This window comes from Antennarius striatus, chromosome 19 (genome assembly GCF_040054535.1).
Source record: "Antennarius striatus isolate MH-2024 chromosome 19, ASM4005453v1, whole genome shotgun sequence".
Lineage (NCBI taxonomy): Eukaryota > Metazoa > Chordata > Actinopteri > Lophiiformes > Antennariidae > Antennarius > Antennarius striatus.
In genome coordinates, this window is record NC_090794.1 from 4,132,968 (window position 1) to 4,153,666 (window position 20,699).

The 20,699-nt window shown below is 40.4% G+C and overlaps 2 protein-coding genes across 10 annotated transcripts in view; one reads left to right on the forward strand and one right to left on the reverse strand.

Annotated features, from left to right (window-relative positions):
- The first annotated feature begins 7,127 nt into the window (after positions 1-7,127).
- esr2a (estrogen receptor 2a) lies at positions 7,128-19,553 on the forward strand. 3 transcript variants are annotated; one of them, XM_068342040.1, is made up of 9 exons: positions 7,128-7,332; positions 11,894-12,577; positions 13,068-13,234; positions 13,928-14,047; positions 14,201-14,509; positions 14,973-15,111; positions 16,002-16,135; positions 16,849-17,032; positions 17,131-19,553. In XM_068342040.1, the coding sequence occupies exons 2-9, from the start codon at positions 12,183-12,185 to the stop codon at positions 17,372-17,374; spliced, it is 1,692 nt and encodes a 563-aa protein (XP_068198141.1). In that variant the 5' UTR covers positions 7,128-7,332; positions 11,894-12,182; the 3' UTR covers positions 17,375-19,553. The 3 variants fall into 3 exon arrangements, with proteins under 3 accessions (XP_068198141.1, XP_068198143.1, XP_068198142.1); XM_068342042.1 differs by having other exon boundaries at positions 14,973-15,057; XM_068342041.1 differs by having other exon boundaries at positions 13,931-14,047.
- Positions 19,554-20,422: 869 nt separating this feature from the next.
- syne2a (spectrin repeat containing, nuclear envelope 2a) overlaps positions 20,423-20,699 on the reverse strand; it is a 34,418-nt gene continuing 34,141 nt past the window's right edge. For all 7 annotated transcript variants that reach the window (XM_068342038.1, XM_068342035.1, XM_068342036.1 and 4 more), the window contains one exon: positions 20,423-20,699. In XM_068342038.1, coding sequence (XP_068198139.1) covers positions 20,489-20,699 — 211 coding nt within the window. In that variant the 3' untranslated portion in view covers positions 20,423-20,488.

Consider the following 20,699-nt stretch of genomic DNA (forward strand, 5'->3'; position numbering starts at 1 on the left):
CCTCGACTACAAGTGAAGTATCAAAGGTACAAACCATGACGCCCTGAGATGTTCAGAGGCGAGATGAGAACACAAAGGGAGACGAGTGTTGGAGATGTGCGTCCACAGTGATACTGCCCCTGCGGGGAATGTGGTAGCAAGGGGAACTGCAGGAAAATAGTCGGATATGGCGACGTGCTGTTGTTCGTATCTCTGAATGTTCGTGAGTCGAATGTTCGTATCTCGAGGACTACCTGTATGTCTTTGTAGTTTCCACAACAAACTGGTCTAAATTGGAGTTTTAATGATTTCAAACAAGTCAACTCAAATTATTACGTTTATCTGTTCAATCATCAGCTTGTTTCTGCTGCCCCTAGTGGCCACAGAGGGAAATTAAAGTTAAAATAGCTAAACTAGTCTCTTATTTTTACACAAAGGTATTATATTTTGAAGAAGGTTGATTATGGCTGCTAATTTATCCAACGTGTTTTATGTCGTCTGTCTGAAGCTTCTGACCCGTCTCTCGTGGGCACCCTGCTGTGAAACGGGCGAATAAACTGCAGCTATAAAAGTCCAGGAGCAACAAATCCTGAATAAAAATCACATAAAATCAGCTCAAGCCTCCCTCCTTCTCATTATTCAGGACGACTTGATTAATATGCAAAGAGAAATTCATCCAAACCATAAAATCAGATATCAGATCGCTGGACTTTGGATTTCTGTGGCATAAACACGTCCGATTCAGCCGAATGACCTTTGAACACTGCAGACACAAGAAAAAGATGATGATGATGGACGGATTATGACGATGTAAAATAATTGTTGGATGTATCTGATGCTTTTAGGCTAGATTTCAAACAAAAATGTATTCTTTGCTCTGGTCAAACCCGAATTTGAGCAGAAGTTTGTGCAGATTTTAAAAATATTCTTCATCCCAGATGGGTTTAATTGCTTTACTCCCACATCACAAAGTGTACCGCTGGAGAATGCCAGGCACGGCGCTCTCCAGCAATAAATAACCTCTTCAGACTGTTACAGGAAACCAGCAGCAAACACACACACACACACACACACACACACACACACAAACACACACACACACACACACACACACACACACACACACACACAGACACACACACACATGCAAACACTGATAAAATGTTTTGTGTGTTTTGTGACGATGACAAAAAAATGTTATTCATGTCTGAGCCTGGCTATTGTGTGTCTCACATCTCCATGGTAACCCTTTCTCATGCAGTGTTTTTCAGCATAGAATACGGGCTTACTCCCAATTGGCACATTTGTTGTCACTTCTACCCATTTTTAAATCTCATTTTTGTTTAGCTTATCATGTTGTCTTTTCATATTCCTTTAAAACTTAAATTAATGCTTATATGTCTCATGTAAAGTCTGCATAAAGTTATAGCTGGAGGTCATTAAATGATTTGACTCAACTGACCCTTAAAACACTTGTAAATGTAAAAGTATCTTCTGTGATATATTCTCTCCTCTTCCTCTAGGCAGCATAACTTCTACCAGAAAATATTTTTTAAAAGTTTTCGCAGGTATGACCAGACAGCTTAGAAATAGGAGCTTTAAAAAAATTGGATTTTTGAACATGAAGTCAGTTCTGGTAGAATGGATGAATCTCTTTATATTATTCAATTTAACATTTTAAATGAATCCATGTTTCGTTATCAGGCTAAATTCCTGTGGCGGTACTGTTCAGACAACAGATGGTAACTTTTAATTCTAACCGCTTTTAATCATTTATCTTAATCTATTATATGTTTTTTTTGAAAGCTGCGGTATTCATTTCTGTCCATCGTCTTTTTCCGCTCGCTGACCTGAGGACAAAGACCATGCAGCCGTGAACCGGCTGCAGGTCTGAAAACATAAATCTTTAGATTCCGGTGTCGTCTGGCCTCGACTCCTCCGATCAAAGTGAGTCTTCCTCTCATTTTTCTTTTCCCCCTCCCATCAATCACATCATGTGTACCAGTGGCCAACAGCTGGACTCTTATTTTCATTCCATGCAGAAAAGTTTCCCCTTATAACTGCATTTCATGTCGACTCATTGAAACTACATATCATAATACAGCAAAGATTAATTTAAAGGAAGGAAAAAAATGGATTGAACAAGACTTCTGGCTCAATAATTGTAATTTTACATTGAATTACAGCCAAGGTATTATGTGTAAATGACTGAATGCCAAAGAATAATATAAAACGTCATTGGAAAAGTATTTTAAAAGAGGACAAAATCAAAAAAATAAAACTTGATCATCTGCAGCTCTGGAGTCAGAGCGAGGCCTCGGCTAAAGATCAAGGTTGTCTGCAGGGTAATAACGGCTGCACTCAATCAAACGCTTAGAGACGTAATTAAAGCCAAAAGCTCTTTTGTACACACTCAACGTGGGCAGATAAGACCATATGACTCTGAGGTTCATTATCATAGCAGAAAAGGTCTTTTATTTTGGTCACAGGGGAGCTGCGCAAATGTTTGTACAGATAAACCAAACAGGTAATCTGGAGGTAAAGGTGAGGCGAATCAAACTCATCCGTGTTCCTCCGCCCACGCAGAAAACCCTTGAATAATTCTACGTAAACAGCTCCCACGCAGGCCCAGGGTGAAACCAGCTACCCAAAATGCAAAGCAGTGCCCTCAGTGTCACCTCACATCCCAGGTTGCCACAGTAAGAGCAATAACTTCCCACTCTCACTTCTACAAAGCTGCCAGCATGTGACGGCTGTCCTGTCCCATGCCTGCAGAGGTCAAGGCGAACCCATGACCTTGGCAGGACCCCTCTCTGGCCTCGAGGTCAGGCAGTTTTGTTTCCTAGTTTTTTTGCGCTTGATGTTCAGCAAAACAGCGATCAAATCATCCGGTTATGAACCGCTCGTAGACGCTGTCAGTTTGCAAAGAGATCACTTTGGGAACCCAGAGTAAGGGGTTTTGGGGTCCGTATGACCTGGATCCCCCCTTGTGTTTTTGGCAGCATCAGCAGATGTAACGTCCGCACAGATGAGGCCACCAGGGAGACGAAGGGCATCTCTTTAGAACGTGGTGTGTTCCTCTTACTGATGGATCCATCTCTCCTGAAGCACACAGGACTTCTCCTTTCTCTATGCCAGCTGTTTCCGGACTAAAATCACTGTCTTACAAAAATACTCTATATTAAATTACTTAAACTCTGGATTTTTTCTTTTTTTTTTTGCTGAGTGATTTATGTCACTATGCACGTTTTGCTTCTTAAAAACTTCAATTTGATCACTGAAAAAACAAAGAAATACAAAGAAAACAGCATAAAAATGTGAACCGTATTCATCCAGGTTCAGATGTTCAGGATTCAGCGTGTTGTGGGTAATCCTGCTCCTTATGGACTGACACGGCTTCCTGATGATGTTATCCTGTTGGAATGGGGAGGGGCCAGCGTTGCTCCGTGATCTTCACAACCACCTGAAAGGCTCCAAACGTTCTACTGTTGTCGAACCGCGACTGAATCGTCGCAGCTCTTCTGGAATCTGGAGGATAATTCCGAGCTTCCCGAGCGCCGCTTTTCAAATGCACGTGGTTTGAACTTGTGACGTGTTCGTGCACGATTAATCAAAACCAGTTTCAGTGCGGTGCTTTCAGGTTGGTTGCAGCCGTTTATGATTGTTTCCAAACATGCAATTATTACAAAAGGAAAAGAAAAACACAAAAATTAGATCTACAGAAAATTACTTCCATGCCACAACATTTAGAGATTGCCTGAACCAGCCGGGTCCAAGTCTCTCACTAATTTGAGTTCATTTTCTGAGCCACCATTACAGCTGCGGGTTAACAGCCCAATTTTAAGGGTAAATTGCTCCTTGGATCCCAAAAGCAAAATAACAGAAAAGACTTCTGGTACAATTTGCACCTTGCAAACTGCCGTGCGCTCATGCAGGTTCGGTCACAAAGCGAGGACTGCAGTCCATTAACAGACAATGTCAAAGGAGCATCTGAACCACGGAAGGGCTGCAGACACACAATGTAATCACTGAAATGGGATTTTAAGAGGCGACAAATGAGGCGATCGTTATTCTGGATGATTATCTCTTTAGGGGTGATGCAGTCTGTCATTTCAAAGAGCTTCTTTTTTTTTTTTTTTTTTACTTCTTCTTCTTCATAATTGCAAAGAGGAAAATTCTCTGTCCCACTCTCATATTGCCTCTGTAGACCAGGAGAGCAGGTGTAGAGGAGGAATCGAATTAGGGCGAAGTATTGGGTGTCCTCGAGTGAATGAAAGCTGCATTATGTTCTATATTATTTCTGTAATTGCAGCAGAGAGCATTCTTTCTTTTTAATTTTTTTTTGTAAATTTTTTTTCTTCCTTGTAGAATATTAAATGTGATATTCAGTGCTGATGGACGTCACTGTGGCGTCAGAGTTCTCCAAGGCGAGGAGATAAGTAGCAGCGGCTAAAAATAGAAAGAGAGGTTAGTCAGAAAAACAAACAACAAACCGATGTGGCGACGGTACGTGCTGCATGGAGATGGGCGTTCTGGGATGTCGATGCAAACTTAATAAAAAAATTGATCAATAATAAATAAACAACAATCAATCAGTCAATCAATCAATCGACTTTCATTTATATAGCGCTTAATAATATCTGACAGATAAAAAGAAATATTGAAAATGATGAGAAAATACAAACCTTGCAGTTGATTATTTTTCTTCTGTTTAACACTTTGTCACTGTTAACATACCAAATGTGCCATGTAAATAAAGATTTATTGATTTATTGATACCTTTAAAAGGAAAACAACAGTAGAACTACTAGTACACCTGGATCCCAGCTATGAATGAATGAATGAATGAATGAATGAATGAATGAATGAATGAATGAAGGCTGATGTGAATCAATCCATGAAAAATTCCAACATTATTTGGTTTTAGTTTCTCATAAATGAGAATTTGTCATTGATCGATTCATTGATTTGTGTCGCCTTCAGGGTTTACACGTTCAACAAGATAGGACTCTCCTCATCTGACAAAAAAAGTTTGCAGAATTTTTACATATTTAAACTTTCTATTAAAATAGTAAATTACTAAAAATGGGATGAGAAATCATTAGGAACACAAATAACTGCCATTTACTGTCCTATTTAAAGTTTATTCAATTTCATCACTTACTTTACTTTTGGAAAAGCGCAGGAAGTATTTAAATGGCACCAAAAATGAAATGATCAATTAGGTTTTTTTTCTTCTAAAACCCTCGTCAGCAGCTCTGGACAAAACTAAACCAGGCTTTACAATATGCCTAATATTCTAAATGATGGAATCATCATGAACAGCATTCATGTAGCTGAGCTGGATCTTTCCTCCAGCAGAGATCTGATTATGCACCTTTGTTTATCGAATTATTTGCATAATAATAAAGGAAGTGCTGCGCTGCTCGTCTCTGTTCCACTATACTGCAGAATCAGTTACAGTTTCCTCTCCTGACTTCAAGCTAATGAGTTCACAATAGACCAGGTCAGACTTCACCATCTCTGCTGGATCAGATCCTCCACGAGGCCCGGCGCTCACCACTGGATGACCTTTGGTGACACTGGACACAAAACATATATTTGATTTAATTTCCACAAATTAATATAGGTGCAAAAAGTTATACGTCAGTTTATGTGTAGGAAAAGTTGAAAAGCTTCTTCCTCCAGTCAGGAGAGATTCCAGATTCCAACAACAATAGCTGAGTGGTGCTCGGTGCAGCGCTGCAACAGGATGTTCCCAAACGAAAGGAAATTACAGAGGCAGCTTGCAGCCAAGATCATCCCACCTTATGTAACGTGAGGAACGGGTGTGTTTGAGAAAAAGAAGAAATACACTTCATGGATTTCACTTTTTTTTTTTCATTCATGGTGTTTTTGTTGGAGACATGCATATATATGTGTACAGGCCCCTTAAACTATCACACACACACACACACACACGCAATGGGAGTGTGAAGTCTCTTGTAATAACATGTCCTCAAATAAAATGAAATAAAATAAGATAAAATAAAAGTAATGGGTGTCTTTAGTTTTATTTGAATGTTTACACTTAATTCTTGTGTCGTAAATGACTTCCCGTTTACGGTAAAATAGACCGTGACAATTAAAAGTGACCTAGATTCAGGTGAGCATCCGTTATTAGGAATTACTCAAGTCAAACAAGTAATATAAAAAATGAGATTAAAACAAGTGGAAATTTTACATGAATTATGTAAAATAAACGTTCTTGTTTGACCTTCACTAAGTAGGAACACTTGAAAAGCCTAAATGGCCACAATTATGCTGTGACTGACAGGTATTAGGCCGTAATAACCACTGAACAGGAAGGTGTGGTTTGCTCTGACGTCATCCGGAAACTTTTCGAAGGGAAACATCAAGTTTGTGTGTAAATCAAATAAAAAACGGAACTCAGAGGTGTCCTTCAAAATAATGGCACGAAGTTAACAGGTTTTGAAGGACATAAAAAAAAAACAAGAGCGGGACAAAAAGAAACCAACCCCCCCCCCCGAAATATCAATGCTTCTATTCGTCAAGTTTGACCAGCTGACAAATGAAAAAGAACGTCTTGCTACAAGACTCCCTTCTCAACCATGATTTACATTTACAGAAATCCTTTTTTTTTTTTTAAACATTTCTGACAAACCAATAAAGACTCGACACAGGTGTTAACACTGGTAGAAATATTATGAATTAATTACAACAATATAAGTGACGTTTATGATTCGGAAAAATGCCATTCTGTAGAAGTTCGGATGCTTTTCAAAATGCGCATTCACTTGATTAAAAATAAATAAATCTGAATCTTATGTGTTCTCGAGTTTTTGAAGAATCATCTAATTCGTTACCAAGAAAAAAAAAATCATGAAAAAATAGAATTCTGGCCTGTATGTCTGAATATTTCATTAAATAATAAATACGAATATAATTTCCTTTCCCAACTGAATGTATTCTAATGCAATTTTAATGCTAATTATTTCTTATTTTAAACAAAAAAAAAACATAAATAACGGTTTTGGCTTTTTATTTTTTAAAGTCACGCCAGACAGGATGCGGTCAAGAGGAAGAATTTTATTTTTAAACGTCCAGACCGGATGTGGTTTAAATCATTCCTTTATATTGATCATCATTTCCCTAAACTCAGTTCTTAGTCTTTGCTCCGGGCTGGGGGAGACTAGCGGAGCCTCACATGAACCCGACCTGACTCCTGGGTCATCTGGCTCGGCGCGGGGCCCTCCTGCGGCTCCTGACGACCCCTCCGAATCTATAATTATCCACTTCATCAAACTTGACGACACCGCAGCGTTTCTGCAACTGATGTCAAGTCGGCGAGAGGTAAGAATATTAGGTTTATAAATAACCTTGAGCGTGCAGATGTTCGGACCTGTCAGCGCAGCAGAACCGAAGGCTGACGCGCAACAAGTGGAAGGCCTGAAACTGATCAGACCGAACGGCTGATCGATCAGCAGCAGAGACTCTTTTACCACCAGGAGGTCATTCTTTCACAAAGATAAACAGCTTCTGGTGTTGTTTTGATATCTTGGATGTTTGAATGATGCGTCTAATAATCCTGTTTATCATTAATGGTTCCCCCCCCACCCCATGTCTCCTTCAACATCCGTTGCGCATGATGATCCATGTTTACTGCCATGTTTTCTTTTTCACTTGTGCGTCGGTCTCTTTCAGCGCTAAAAGATTCAAGCTTTTAAATTCAAACAAGCTCCATGTAAAATACCGTCCTGCTTCAAAAAGTCCTTATCTCGGAGTAAACAAGAGGGTTTCCATCTAGCAGCTGTTCGGACGCGCACGGGGAGAGTTGTGTCTGAGGAAATGCGTAAAAGCGCTTCATTCAAACAGCGCGTTTATTTATTAGATGGATATTAGAAATAATAATCTGGTGTTATTTATTAATGCTTTTAGTCTAAACAGCATTGATTGGATGTATGGCACAAAAAAAAAAAAAAAGAATTCTAGATTAAAAGCATTCAACCCAACTATCTTCCCCTGACGGAGACAGACATGGTCATTTTGTCTTCACCAAAAAGGCAAAAGAATTTAATATACATGCTTAGAACAGTAATTATTGATATTTAATGTTGGTTGCCACATGAGGCTTGAAAACAGAGCTGCACAGCACACTGGTGGAAAATTAAGAGTTATCCATCCAATAAAAATATTTTTATTTGAAAAGATATAAGAAAAAAAAAAAGTTCTTTCTCATCATGATGCATAAAGTAACTCCTGACTACGCATCCATTTCACAGTCTGCCTCCTAATTGAATAAATTCATTCTTGGCCTGGATCCACACATACAATTAACTTCATCACAACATCTTGTGCACAAACAGACGGATGCTGACTTCACTTCAGTTCTTGCTGGTGGAGGGAATTCATCTTAGGTTAATATTTCCCTCCTGGTGTTTTTTACTTCAAAGCTTTACGGCATCATGTTTTATTAAAGCTTTTGTGAAAGAAAAAAGGCAATCCGTTCATGTAGGTGCTTTGGTTTGTGTCACAGGAGTGTTGAATGGACTGGACGCTGCAGGAGATCACATGACAGAACATTTGACGCAGATTTTTATGAATTTATTAACATTCAAGCGTGGTTGTTTCTGCAGGAGGACCAACATTTCATTTCGACTTTCCACATTCTCTGGCATTAAACAGCGCTCACGTCCTCACTCGTACTCCCTGACTGTATATAGTAAGATTCTTTCTTCAGCGTTGTTTCACATCCGTTTCCGCCTGAATTTAGGGAGGCAGTGCGATTTTTAGTTTGGGAAAACGACGTGGCCTTGAGCTTTTGTGCAAAAGGCATGCACTCCTGGCTAATGACCAGGAACGGCTCTGTCGTTGCACATTTTACTTAGTTTTTAGCTTCGACCTTTGTGTCTGATTTTGCAAACATATATGCTGTTTTTTTAAATGCCTCTCTATGTGTATGCATATGTTAAATTAATGTTTGCATAACAGTTTTACCTTCTGTCTTATCTGCCTTTAAAAAACCCCACAATGCCATGCGTGGATCTACACGGTTAGGGTCAACGACCCACCTCGGTCACTAGCACACATTGACTCTGAAATCTTTATTAAAGACCTCACAGGGGGTTAAATACTGTATTCCCCCCCAACAGTCAGTCTGAGACAGCCTCTTGGATGAGAGATAAAAAGTCATTAAAATTAAAGAAGTCTAATGAAAACCATGAAGTGGAAAAGAGAGAATCCACCATATAACCGTTTATACCACCACATAGACGTCACATTAAACTTTACAGCATTGCATAATGTCCAGATTTAGGGATAAAGCTAATCTACTAATCTGACATGTTTGCCACAAGAGTTCGTTGGTCTTGTTTCCTGTTTTCCCTGGTGGCCACTTGAGGTACTGCAACCAAAAAAAATTTGTGCATTTCAAAAATGCATTTTTTCCTCCCATAATCCATCATCATGATAGAAAGATGACATCTTTTGACTGTGTGTTAAGAAGGAACCAAAGCATTTCAAACCCTACAATCCTAACCCTAACCAGGATCAGTCTAAAATACGAGATAAAAATGGCTCCCGTCATTTATGATGTACTTCTTTGTGGTAATGTCTCCAAATAGATTTACTATTCATCATTTATTTGATGCTATTGAAAAGCGCGACGACATCGTGCTTGACAGCTTAATGATCCAAATGACATCAACAGCTTAATACAAGAGGGTCGTATTACAAACCCACTACCTGTGCTGTTATGGGATGCTTGTGTTGTCTCATACACCCCTCCTCTTTCACATATTCTGCCATGATTGAGTTTTTTTTTCCACCCAGAGTCCTTGGAATCTAGAGTCAGTGGAGCGTTACTTCGCTCAGTGATAACAGAGATGCACACAAAAAAAAAAAAAAGACAGAATATCAAATAGAAATGGCCTCTCTCTGCTGACCTTGTGCATTTGGCGTTTTGGCTCTATAAAGCAGGAATGGTTGGAGACCAATGGGCCATGAAACTAGCATCTAACACACAATTAAAGCTGCATCTGTAAAAAGAAACCAGGCTTTACTGTACGTCTCAGCGGTTGTCAGTGTGAGCTGCAGTGGAGCCAGGATGAGCAGAGTTGTGGGGGAGTTGGGAGGTTTTCTCTCACAATGAGGTTGCCAGCTGTTGGAGACTGACAGCGAGGAGCTTTCAAGGTAAGGTCAGTGCTTCAAAGGAAACAAAAAACTGTTACACATCTGCATTTACTCCCAAACGGTCATTAAAGAAGCAAAAATCCTGCCATAGCCTCTCTTCTTGTCTCGTAAAAGGACTCATTTTAAGGGTCGGTTGTTTGGCTGCGGACACAAGGTCACTGGTAATACAGTCGTGATCTTTGTTGCAACACTTTTATTATAATGTCATTAATTAGTGAGCTTGTTTGAATGTAATGCATATGTTGTCATTGAACTGTACGTGCTGTATTGTGTGGTTTTAAGTCATCAATAATTTTCTGTGACGAGCCAGATATTTAACCTCAAACAGATTAAAACTTCAATTTCATGGGGTTTCATCAGTTTGCTCAGAACTGATTGAAGCCGTCATCCCGCAACCAGTGAGAAATGGATAATACTCAGCCGAGAAATGATCATAACACAATAATCATCATTAATGCAGTTAAAAATACTTTCAGGTGTAATTATAAGATCATTAAGCATTCTAGCCTGACTATCACACACCATTCTTTTTGTGTATTACCGTAGAACAGGGTTGTCAAATTCATTTTCACCAAGGGCCACATCAGCATAATGGCTGTCCTCAAAGGGCCAGATGGAACTTAAAAATGTAACTAATAGTAACTCAATGTAATGTAAAATAACTGTAGTTTAAGAGTAATAAATTCAGAGTTAAGTAACTCTGAATTTCTTACTTACTCAAGTTACAAACATTACAGTTACTCTGTTATAAAATAAATCCTTTGAATTTGTCAGGTTATTAAACCCACAGAACTCCATCAATGAAGGATCAAACTATCCAAGTGAATATTATATTAGCATCCATACTGGAAACTAAATCTAGTTTTCACTCCAATTTGAATGGTCTCCATTGTCCGACAATAAATTTAAATTAATAGAATAATCACGTCCTTGTACACACTGGTGTATTTAAAATCCCTTTTTTTTTTTTTACTTCCGTCCATTTAAACTTCCATCCATTGCAGGTTATTAATTTCACGAAGCGGACAAAGTGATGCTGCCAGCACGTGAGCTTGTCAAGACACAAAAATACACAATTATAGATTACTTGGAATTAAAAGTTACTCACCCAAAACTGCATGACATTTAAGCTGCTGGTAAAAATGAAATAGCTGGAAAGTTGTAGATATTTAAAGTAAAGCTCAGCATGCTTAAATAGTTCCATCAGTGTTTTCACAGCTGTGGGAATGATTTCATCTGTCACATCTTTATTTGTTGTTGTATAAAAAATTCATTGTGGCGCTCTATAATTAATAGAGCTCACTTTAGCTTTGTCATTCTGACTGTTGCCAGTTTTCAATTCTGCTCATTTTACGCTTACGGCACAAAAACTATCCACTCTTAGGGATTAGTGAGTTCTATTGGTAATCCAATCCAAGGTCATTTGGTGAAATTAATGGGCCTTTTTTCTCCAGTGTAAATCAAGGCTTCTAGACATGGGTCATACGCCAAAAAGCCGGTGCAACTTAGAGACGACAGAGTCCTGAAACTCTTCTTTGTCTTTATGATAGTTTAGTGGACACTGAGGCCACATTATGACAATAAAGGAGAGGACAAGAGAGATGGTAAAGAGAGAACCTTGGACTCTCTTTCTGATTTTCACGTCAATTCAAAGACGAAACCTTTAGGAGGCGCTTCTGTCCTCGATCTTTGAAATAATTTGGTTCTTTTCCCGTTCATCCAGGGGGAAACGTTTGCTGCACACCCGACTCTTCATGTGACAACTCAACAATGCAAAACTCATGGCTGGACCCAAACTGAGCCCTCAACGTTTTTGTATCCTCCAGAACAGAGACTGTTCTGCGTCTTCATCGTCCCCTGGATCACTCATCACACCCACTCAGTGCTTAGCTTAGCAGGTTGATCATGTGACCTTAACACAGGCATCTCACCGGTACCAGAGTTCAATCGGCCCCATATTCTTTCATGACAATGTGGTTAATCTATTGAGACTGAGCGCGTCTGCAGTTGCGATGTCCGTTGCCTCCTCCCCAGAGAAGGACCAACCCCTCCTCCAGCTCCAGAAAGTGGACTCAAGCCGAATATGCAACCGTGTCCTGTCTCCGATCCGCAGCTCCTCCTTGGAGACCAGCCAACCCATCTGCATCCCATCTCCTTACACGGACCTCAGCCACGACTACGCCACCCTACCCTTCTACAGCCCGACTATCTTCAGCTACGCCAGCCCGGGTATTCCCGACTGCTCCTCTGTCCATCAGTCGATCAGTCCGTCCTTATTCTGGCCCAGTCACGGTCATGTAGGGTCCGCCATACCCCTGCGCCACCCCCAGGCTCGCCCTAAGCACAGACAGCCCATCCAGACTCCCTGGGTTGAACTGTCACCAGTGGATAATCCACTGACAAGCAGGTAGGATGATGATGAACGATGATTCACTTCTTCATGGTTGTTTGATTAAATGTTTTAGTCTGAAAAGAAAATAATAAAAATTACCAGCAGCCCAAGGTAACATCTTCAATATGCTTTTGCTCGGTGAAAATAGGGTTTAAAAATTCAATGACTATTCATTTTATAATAAAAGAAAGCAATCATGCCATTTTAAATACAGGGAAAAGCAAATAAAGAGAATTTTATGTTGATTAAATTTTTTAAGAAATACTTCTCAGCGTGAATTCATGTTGAAATTGTTCAGGGATGAAATGTTTTCCTTTCCAAGTCAGGTAATGTTCCATTTAATTTTTAAACCAAACAATCTGTAATCCTGATTAGTAATGATTTATTAAACCAGACAGAGACTTGATAACTTATCATTTATTTGTGCCTAGTAGCTGATTTACTTCTGCAGACTCTTGATTCCACGTGTTTGTCGTTCGTCTTGTCTTTGTTTCCTGTTCGTCAGTAAGAGTACGAGGAGACGTTCTCAGGAGAGCGAGGAGGGCGTGGTCTCGTCCGGCGGGAAGGCGGACCTCCACTACTGCGTCGTGTGTCACGACTACGCCTCAGGCTACCACTATGGCGTCTGGTCATGTGAGGGGTGCAAGGCCTTCTTCAAGAGGAGCATCCAAAGTGAGATTATATGAAACACTTCTTTGCTGAAAAAAATCGATCAAATAACAATCGCAGCAGTTTCAACGACTGTTTTGGTCACAATCTTCATGTAAGGAAACTGAATCAAAGACTTCGGTCAAGAGCTCAGACAGCATGCTGGTCGCGTTGCATATTTTAAAAATATTTGCATCTTAAAAACATATATACATCGAGACCAAACATGATTTTTTTCTGAATTGTATTGTTTTTACTCTAAGTATGTTTCATGCTGCGTCTTTTCTTGTACTCCTGAAGCTGAAGTGACCTCCACAGGTACATCGTAATGTAATGTAATGTAATGTAACGTGTCATATATTACCGTGTCGCATCGTATATTATCATATGGTATCGTGCCTTATTGTAAACCATGTGATTGCTAAATGATATTGGTGTAAAAATGAAGGGAAAATGCCCCACATAGGGGTGTGTGATACTGACAAAAAATTAAATGTCTACATTTTCTTGGATATAGTCAATAACAAGTCAACCATATTATGCTTTCTTTATAATTTATGCAGTTATAAAATCGACATTTATATGTCGACCTAAGGCTGATTGTTTTTAGCAAACCGAGTGACGTATGCTATCGTGTTGTTAATCACAGTGAACATTCTAACTGCCATTCACAATGAAGACAATTTCTGCTTCTGTTTCCACTTTGTTTCGCTTCAGCAGGACAAAACGATTACATCTGCCCGGCAACCAATCAGTGCACCATCGATAAGAACCGCCGCAAGAGCTGCCAGGCCTGTCGCCTTCGTAAATGCTACGAAGTGGGCATGACCAAGTGTGGTTAGTGACTTTGTGTGGTCTTACATGTGTTTTTTTTGTTTTTTTATCCTCACAAAACGTTGCTGTAAAATTTGAGTGTATGTCGGATTTAGACACAAAAATCAACGTAATTTAACGTAATTGCTGAGTTAAATTTACCACGTTGTGTCATAGGTATGCGAAAGGAACGTGGAAACTACAGGACCCCCCAGCTGAGGCGAGTCACCCGCCTATCTTCGCAGGGTAAAGCTAACGGACCGAGTTCGTTGAATCGACCGGCGGCGGCGTTGCTCATTGAGCCTCCGCCTCCGGCGCTGACCTCAGAGCAGCTGATAGAACGCATAATCGAGGCCGAGCCGCCTGAGATCTACCTCATGAAGGACATGAGGAAGCCGCTGACCGAAGCCAGCGTCATGATGTCGCTCACCAACCTGGCCGATAAGGAGCTGGTTCACATGATCAGCTGGGCCAAGAAAATTCCAGGTCTGTTGGCGTCCAGACGCCGATTTAATCACCGTCTCTGCTTTATTCCGCATGAGGGGACGATGAGCTGCGACAAAACATTTATTTTAATGTCTCTTCATCAGATATGCTGCTTGAATTAGATTTTTTAAAAACAAATCTGCAAATATAATTCGTCTCCTCTTTCAGAGGGATATTAGGACGCAGAAACCAGAAGCATTGGCAGAGGAAGCCTTTGACTCCTTTATCTCTTTTTACGATCATGAGTACGTGTTGTAATCTGTAGCCGTGGAGCTTTATGATGATGTTTGGATCCGTATCCTAGGCGCCGTTTTAAAAAAAACCACTTTCTCAGCACTCGTTGCCCCTGCTCTTTCTGGTTAAGTGTGGGAATAAAAAACCGGGTCAGAATTCCAATCATTTCGTCACGCAGCTTCTCCTTCTTTGGAATCAGGATTTTTACATTACGTCTCTTTACCCTCAGGGTTTATAGAACTCAGCCTGTTGGACCAAGTGCACCTGCTGGAGTGCTGCTGGCTGGAGGTGCTGATGATCGGTCTGATGTGGAGGTCAGTGGACCATCCAGGGAAACTTATCTTCTCCCCTGACCTCAGCCTGAGCAGGTACCACTGCCAAAAAAACCCAAAAAAAACCCTCATCCACACATCACAACTTAATTACACATGGCCGTCAAACACACGACTTTGAGATTGTTTCATTGGCGACCAAAAGAGAGGAACATCTGCAGCTCATCACTTGGCCGTGGAGTGTTTTTGTGGGCTGTCATATAAAATTTTTTTTTTAAAAAGATCAGATGCAGATTCCTTTGGTGTTTATCTGTGTTGCATGTGGATATGTGACAATTCTCTGCGACCAATCAGTGGCTGTAGTTCTCCCTCTCCACCCTCTTTTATTGAAGTACATCACTTGGTACCGTAGCTGAGGTAAAACCAAAGAAAGACATTTAAACATCGACAAAAGAACCCAACAGTCTGGTGACTTTTCTCCTGATTTGCTCGGGCTTGCCTTGAAAACACACAAAAATATTTTTATCTTATATAATATGATAATTCACAACAATTTTTCCCCCCAACATTTCTCTCCTGCACCTATTTCTGGAGTCTGAATCTGAAAACACATGTCTGAAGGTTTTAGAGCACACGTGTCAAACTCAAGACCCCGGGGGCCAAATGTGGCCCACCACAGCATTTTATGTGGCCCACGAGAGCATAAAAGGTCGGAGTGTCTAAAAATAAATAACTCCGTTCTCATTACATTTATTTTACATTGCATTTAGTTACATTTATAAGTTACATGAGTTTGACACCCCTGGCTTAGAGGACCACCAGGGGAGTGACTTGTCCTACGTATCTCCTACACAATTTCCATCCTGGTGGATGTAAAAAAAAAAAAATCATTGAAAACTTTTTCAAAACGTCGGCTTCCATGTGTTGGAACCTGCCGGTTCAGACGGCGACGGTAGTTTCCTACTGCTGCTGTGTTTGTGTGGCAGAGAGGAGGGGAGCTGCGTCCAGGGCTTCGTGGAGATCTTTGATATGCTGATAGCGGCGACGTCCAGAGTGAGAGAGCTCAAGCTCCAGAGGGAGGAGTACGTCTGCCTCAAGGCCATGATCCTCCTTAACTCCAGTGAGTAACCACTGTGTGTGTGTGTGTGTGTGTGTGAGAGAGAGAGAGAGACGCTTCAGTAGGTGAACCAAGTAGACTATTTGATTGATGTCTCTGCCTATAATCCCATCTAGGAGTGGGTCTGCAAATATGACTCACTTCATAACTAAGCCGTAATAAATCTTAATGGGAACACAGTGTGTAGTTTATAGTTTTGTGTTGAAGTTTGGAGTAACAAGCAGTCCTTGTCTGAAGGTTTGAACCGGGCCAGAGCCCCTCCGATGAGCAGGGGATGGGGGGGGAGTAAATGGATACCTCACTAATGTTTCTGTTTGGCTGCATCAACCCAGAGGAACAACAGTCCTGGTTTTTGTTCCATTTCTTCCATCTGTTGTCATTTTTATTATTTTACATCTTTTGAATCGTGTGCATCAGCTTTGATGTCCGTCTCTCATTTCATCACGCGTCAGTCGAGCATCTTTGCAAAAAAGATACCCGATACTCCGCTTGTGCGTCGACCCAGCATCCACCTAGCAGGGTTAAGAGGTTCAAGAGGTTTTCTCATCACTCCCCGATATGTCAGTGTGAGCATACCCATGGGGAGTGGACGAGGTCAAAGCCTAGACTCTATTTTGCTATTTTGATTCCGTTGCCAAGGTGATTGTTGGCTTCAGGTTGAGGATAAACGCAGCAACTCATCAACTAATTTTTGAAAAATCCTTTTCTCTTCCCAGACATGTGCTACAGCTCCTCGGAGGGCAGTGGCGAGCTGCAGAGTCGCTCCAAGCTGCTCCGCCTCCTGGATAGCGTGACCGATGCTCTGGTGTGGGCCATCGCCAAAAACGGCCTCACCTTCCGCCAGCAGTACACCCGCCTCGCCCACCTGCTCATGCTGCTATCACACATCCGCCACGTCAGGTAAAAAAAAAAAAAAAAAAAAAAAAAAGACGCCGCGCGCGACATCGGATATTCCGATGTCGCGCTAATCGACGCGTTTCTTTTAAATCACTTTGCAGTAACAAAGGCATGGATCACCTCCACTGCATGAAGATGAAGAACGTGGTGCCGTTGTACGACCTGCTGCTGGAGATGCTGGACGCTCACATCGTGCACAACTCACGCCTGTCTGCACGCCAACCCCAACCCAAAGAGGAGTCCAGAGACAAGAAGGACGCTCCTGCCCGGGCAGAGTGCTCCTGTAGCGGCCCCTCAAACACCGTGACCCCCAGGAGCCCAGGAGGTGGAGGTGAACCCCAGTAGTTCAGAAATAAATTCACCGCTTTGCACAAAAAAAAAAAACAAGTTGCCAAAACTGATTGGACGTTTTTAATGGGAGATCCTGCAGAATTTGGAATTCTGTCAAATTTTGACACAACGTGCACTAATTTTAAATTTTTTTTAATGTCATCATTGTTGGATTTCACAACGTTACTCTGCATCTGTTACCCCTTTTGGGGTTTTTGGTGGACCCTGAGATGTTACAGATTAAGATGAAGCTGCACAGCGTGTGAAGAAGAGCCCAAAATAAAAGCATGCTTATTCCAATCATTCATCAGGAATGATGCAGTAAAAGATTTCCTATCTGTGGATAAAATAGAAAAGGTTCACCTAATATCTCATCAAGATGATTAATTACATGAATTTATTGCACATTTTATATAAATATATAAATGTATCCGATCAGACAAACATTGAAACACATCCAGCTTATAATAAGGCTAAGGAATGGTGTCTATAGATTTGGTCAAAACAATTTGTCTCTATTTTAGCTGAATATATTTAATTTCAATTAAATATCTCATACAACAGATGAACACGGTGATATTTGAGAAGTGAAATGAAGTTTATAGGATTTACAGAAAGTGTGCAATAATTATTTAAATAATTTGTTTGTTCAGCTGGTTGAGCCTTGACCTCCATACACAGGTGAACCCAATCATGACACAGGGTATTTAAGGCGGCCAATCAGTGGCTGTTCTCCTTTTGCCTCTTCTCTGAAGAGTGGAAACATGTGAGCCTCAAAAGAATCGTCAAATAAACTGAAAGCAAAGATTGTTGAAGATCATGGATTAGAAGAAAAACCAGAGACCTCATGCATTGTTCTAGTTTAGGCCTGAAGAAGAGCAGATGAAGAACACGGCATTCTAAGACAAACATGTGCTACCCGCAGTAAAATCTGGTGGCTGTCCCATCATGCTGTGGGGCTGCGGGTTCAATTTAAGTTCTGGGAATCCTGTTCAAGCTGGAGGTCGCATAGATTCCAGTCAGCACCAGTAGATTCTTGTGAACAATGTTCAAGAATCAACCTCAGTGGAAGTTATAAGATGTAATTTCTGCAAAAGTATCTACTAGATATTGATATAATTTATGAACCTGCATAATTTCATTTTAAGTAATTATTGCACACTTTCTGTTAATCTTATAAACTTCATTTCACTTGTCAAATATCACTGGGCTCGTCTGCTGTATGATATATTTAACTGAAATCGCTGATCTGAACAACCAGTGATTTATAAAGGAAAATTATCAGGGGCCCCTAAACGTTTTTAAGCCGCTGTAGATCTCAATATGGAACCTTCCTGTTCCTCAATGCATCATAAACTAAAGAAAGAAAGCAGAGATTTATCTGTGGAAAGACTAACTCTTAAAAGATTGAACAAATCCTGTCAGTATCTATAGAGGAATAAAAGAAATAAAACAGCTATTTTAGCAGTAAGCTACAGCTGGTCTCTGGGCTTAACAGTGAAAATACTTCTGTTTTATGTTGTTTAAGGTGCCAAAGTGGTCATTTTTACTGTAAATCCACTATATTATAAGCATTTATTTTAGATTATTAATAGAAAACCTTTAATAAACTCACTGAAAGACTGAGAACACAACTGATTCTATCGAACTAGTTTAGAAGGAGACAAGCTGAGAAATGAACTGGAGCTGAATTCTGGTTGGCCAACCGATGTGTATTTTTGTTGCGATACTGCAGACCTCCTGCTGACCACTAGAGGGTGCTTTACATCTCACGTGAAAACCGACAACCACTATGCTTAAAACAGAATTGCTCTCGTAGGCGCAAAGTTTTGCTTAAAGAAAGGGAAAAAAAAAATTTTTTGTATCTTAGAAGTCGCGCTAGCAGCATCTGTGTGCACAGCTTCGGCAATGAAGAACACCGCAGGGACGCAGAATATAACAATATCCTCTGAAAACACAACCCCATAACCTTTATCACCATCGACTGTAAACTGTCACTGTGTTTATGCTTTCATTTCTGGTAATCATGTTAAAGAATGAAGTGTCAAAGGATGAACTGCTGGTTATTATCTCTGGCGTGTTCGTCCAACTTTTTAAATCATCAGACTGATTGTTTCCATCCTCATTTGCTTTTGTCATGTATTTATCAGTTAACCCATTCACTCTGGAAATAAAGGAACATTTATACATCAAACAGCGCTGTTCTTCCCTTCTTTATCAGAATAACAGAATGACGGGAAAGAGCCGCTTCATGTTGATTTTGGCACTGGTGGAACTGCATGCGGTTGTTCATCCAGATGAGAATAAACTCGCACAACTGGTGTGAATAATTTAAACAGGAGGTCCTTTTTTAAAAAATGAGTCTAATATCTGAAAGAATGTGAGTAAGGAATCCTTGAGTTGAGTTTTGTGTCATTTTTTGAGTTAAAAAAATGAAGTTTAAGTTCAGCGCTCTCACCTCTGAGCAGACTACTCAGGTCAACAGCAGCAGAGACGCTGCACCTAACATAGTTTTTATCTTTAATGTTTGTGTCCAGATTGAACAAACAAAATAGGAATCGGTCAGGGAGCTGCTGAGAAGCAGGGTGGAGCGTTGCAGAAACAGCAAAATAAAGAAGAAAAAATAACCCAAACACATTGAACAAAAGGAGTTGAGACAATCAGTGTTTACTACCAGGAAATTATGAGCATTAATTCACCGTCTGATGTTATAAATAAGTAATATATTATTAAAACATCACACATCATCCTGTTAAAACCACTTATTTCATAGTTCATTGGGAGGACTCATAAAGTAAAGCATTTATGTGAAATCGTGAAGTAGTCTTATAAAAAATAAACTTTACTTTTAGAGTTCAGTTGGAGATAAAAAATAATTTTTTAATGTTTTCTGTTCATGGAAAACCTATCAAAAATGAAATGTTTATTCAAAAAAAAGCAAATCACGATGAACGATTTCTAAATTTACGCATTTATGAACTAGGATTTGTTCATTTTATTAAAAGGCTAGTTAATTATTGATAATGTTTTTTTGTTTGTTTGTTTGTTTGTTTGTGGAATAAATAAACGCTTCATCACAGCTGAAGATCCGTTTCCATTTGACAACTTTTTTTTTTAAACATGCGTCTATCAGGTTGGCGGTGGCCCGTTGGTGTAGTGTAACATGGGGTAGAAGGAGCGTGCGAAGTTGTTGGCCCCGGTGCAGGGGGCCCCGGGCTCTGAGAGGGGAATCAGACACGGGAGCAGCAGGAGGAGCAGCAGGAGGAGCAGCAGGAGCGGGACGACGGCGCAGAGCGCCTGGCAGAAGAAGGAGCACGGAGACGACGAGTCCTTCTTCTTT

What these genes read in the sequence shown, in the direction of transcription:
- esr2a (XM_068342040.1), top strand. Translation starts at nt 12,183, where the DNA reads ATGTCCGTTGCCTCCTCCCCAGAGAAGGACCAACCCCTCCTCCAGCTC. An exon ending in CATGATCCTCCTTAACTCCA is followed by an intron (nt 16,136 to 16,848) that starts GTGAGTAACCAC and finishes TTCTCTTCCCAG; the next exon opens with ACATGTGCTACAGCTCCTCG. An exon ending in TCACACATCCGCCACGTCAG is followed by an intron (nt 17,033 to 17,130) that starts GTAAAAAAAAAA and finishes ATCACTTTGCAG; the next exon opens with TAACAAAGGCATGGATCACC.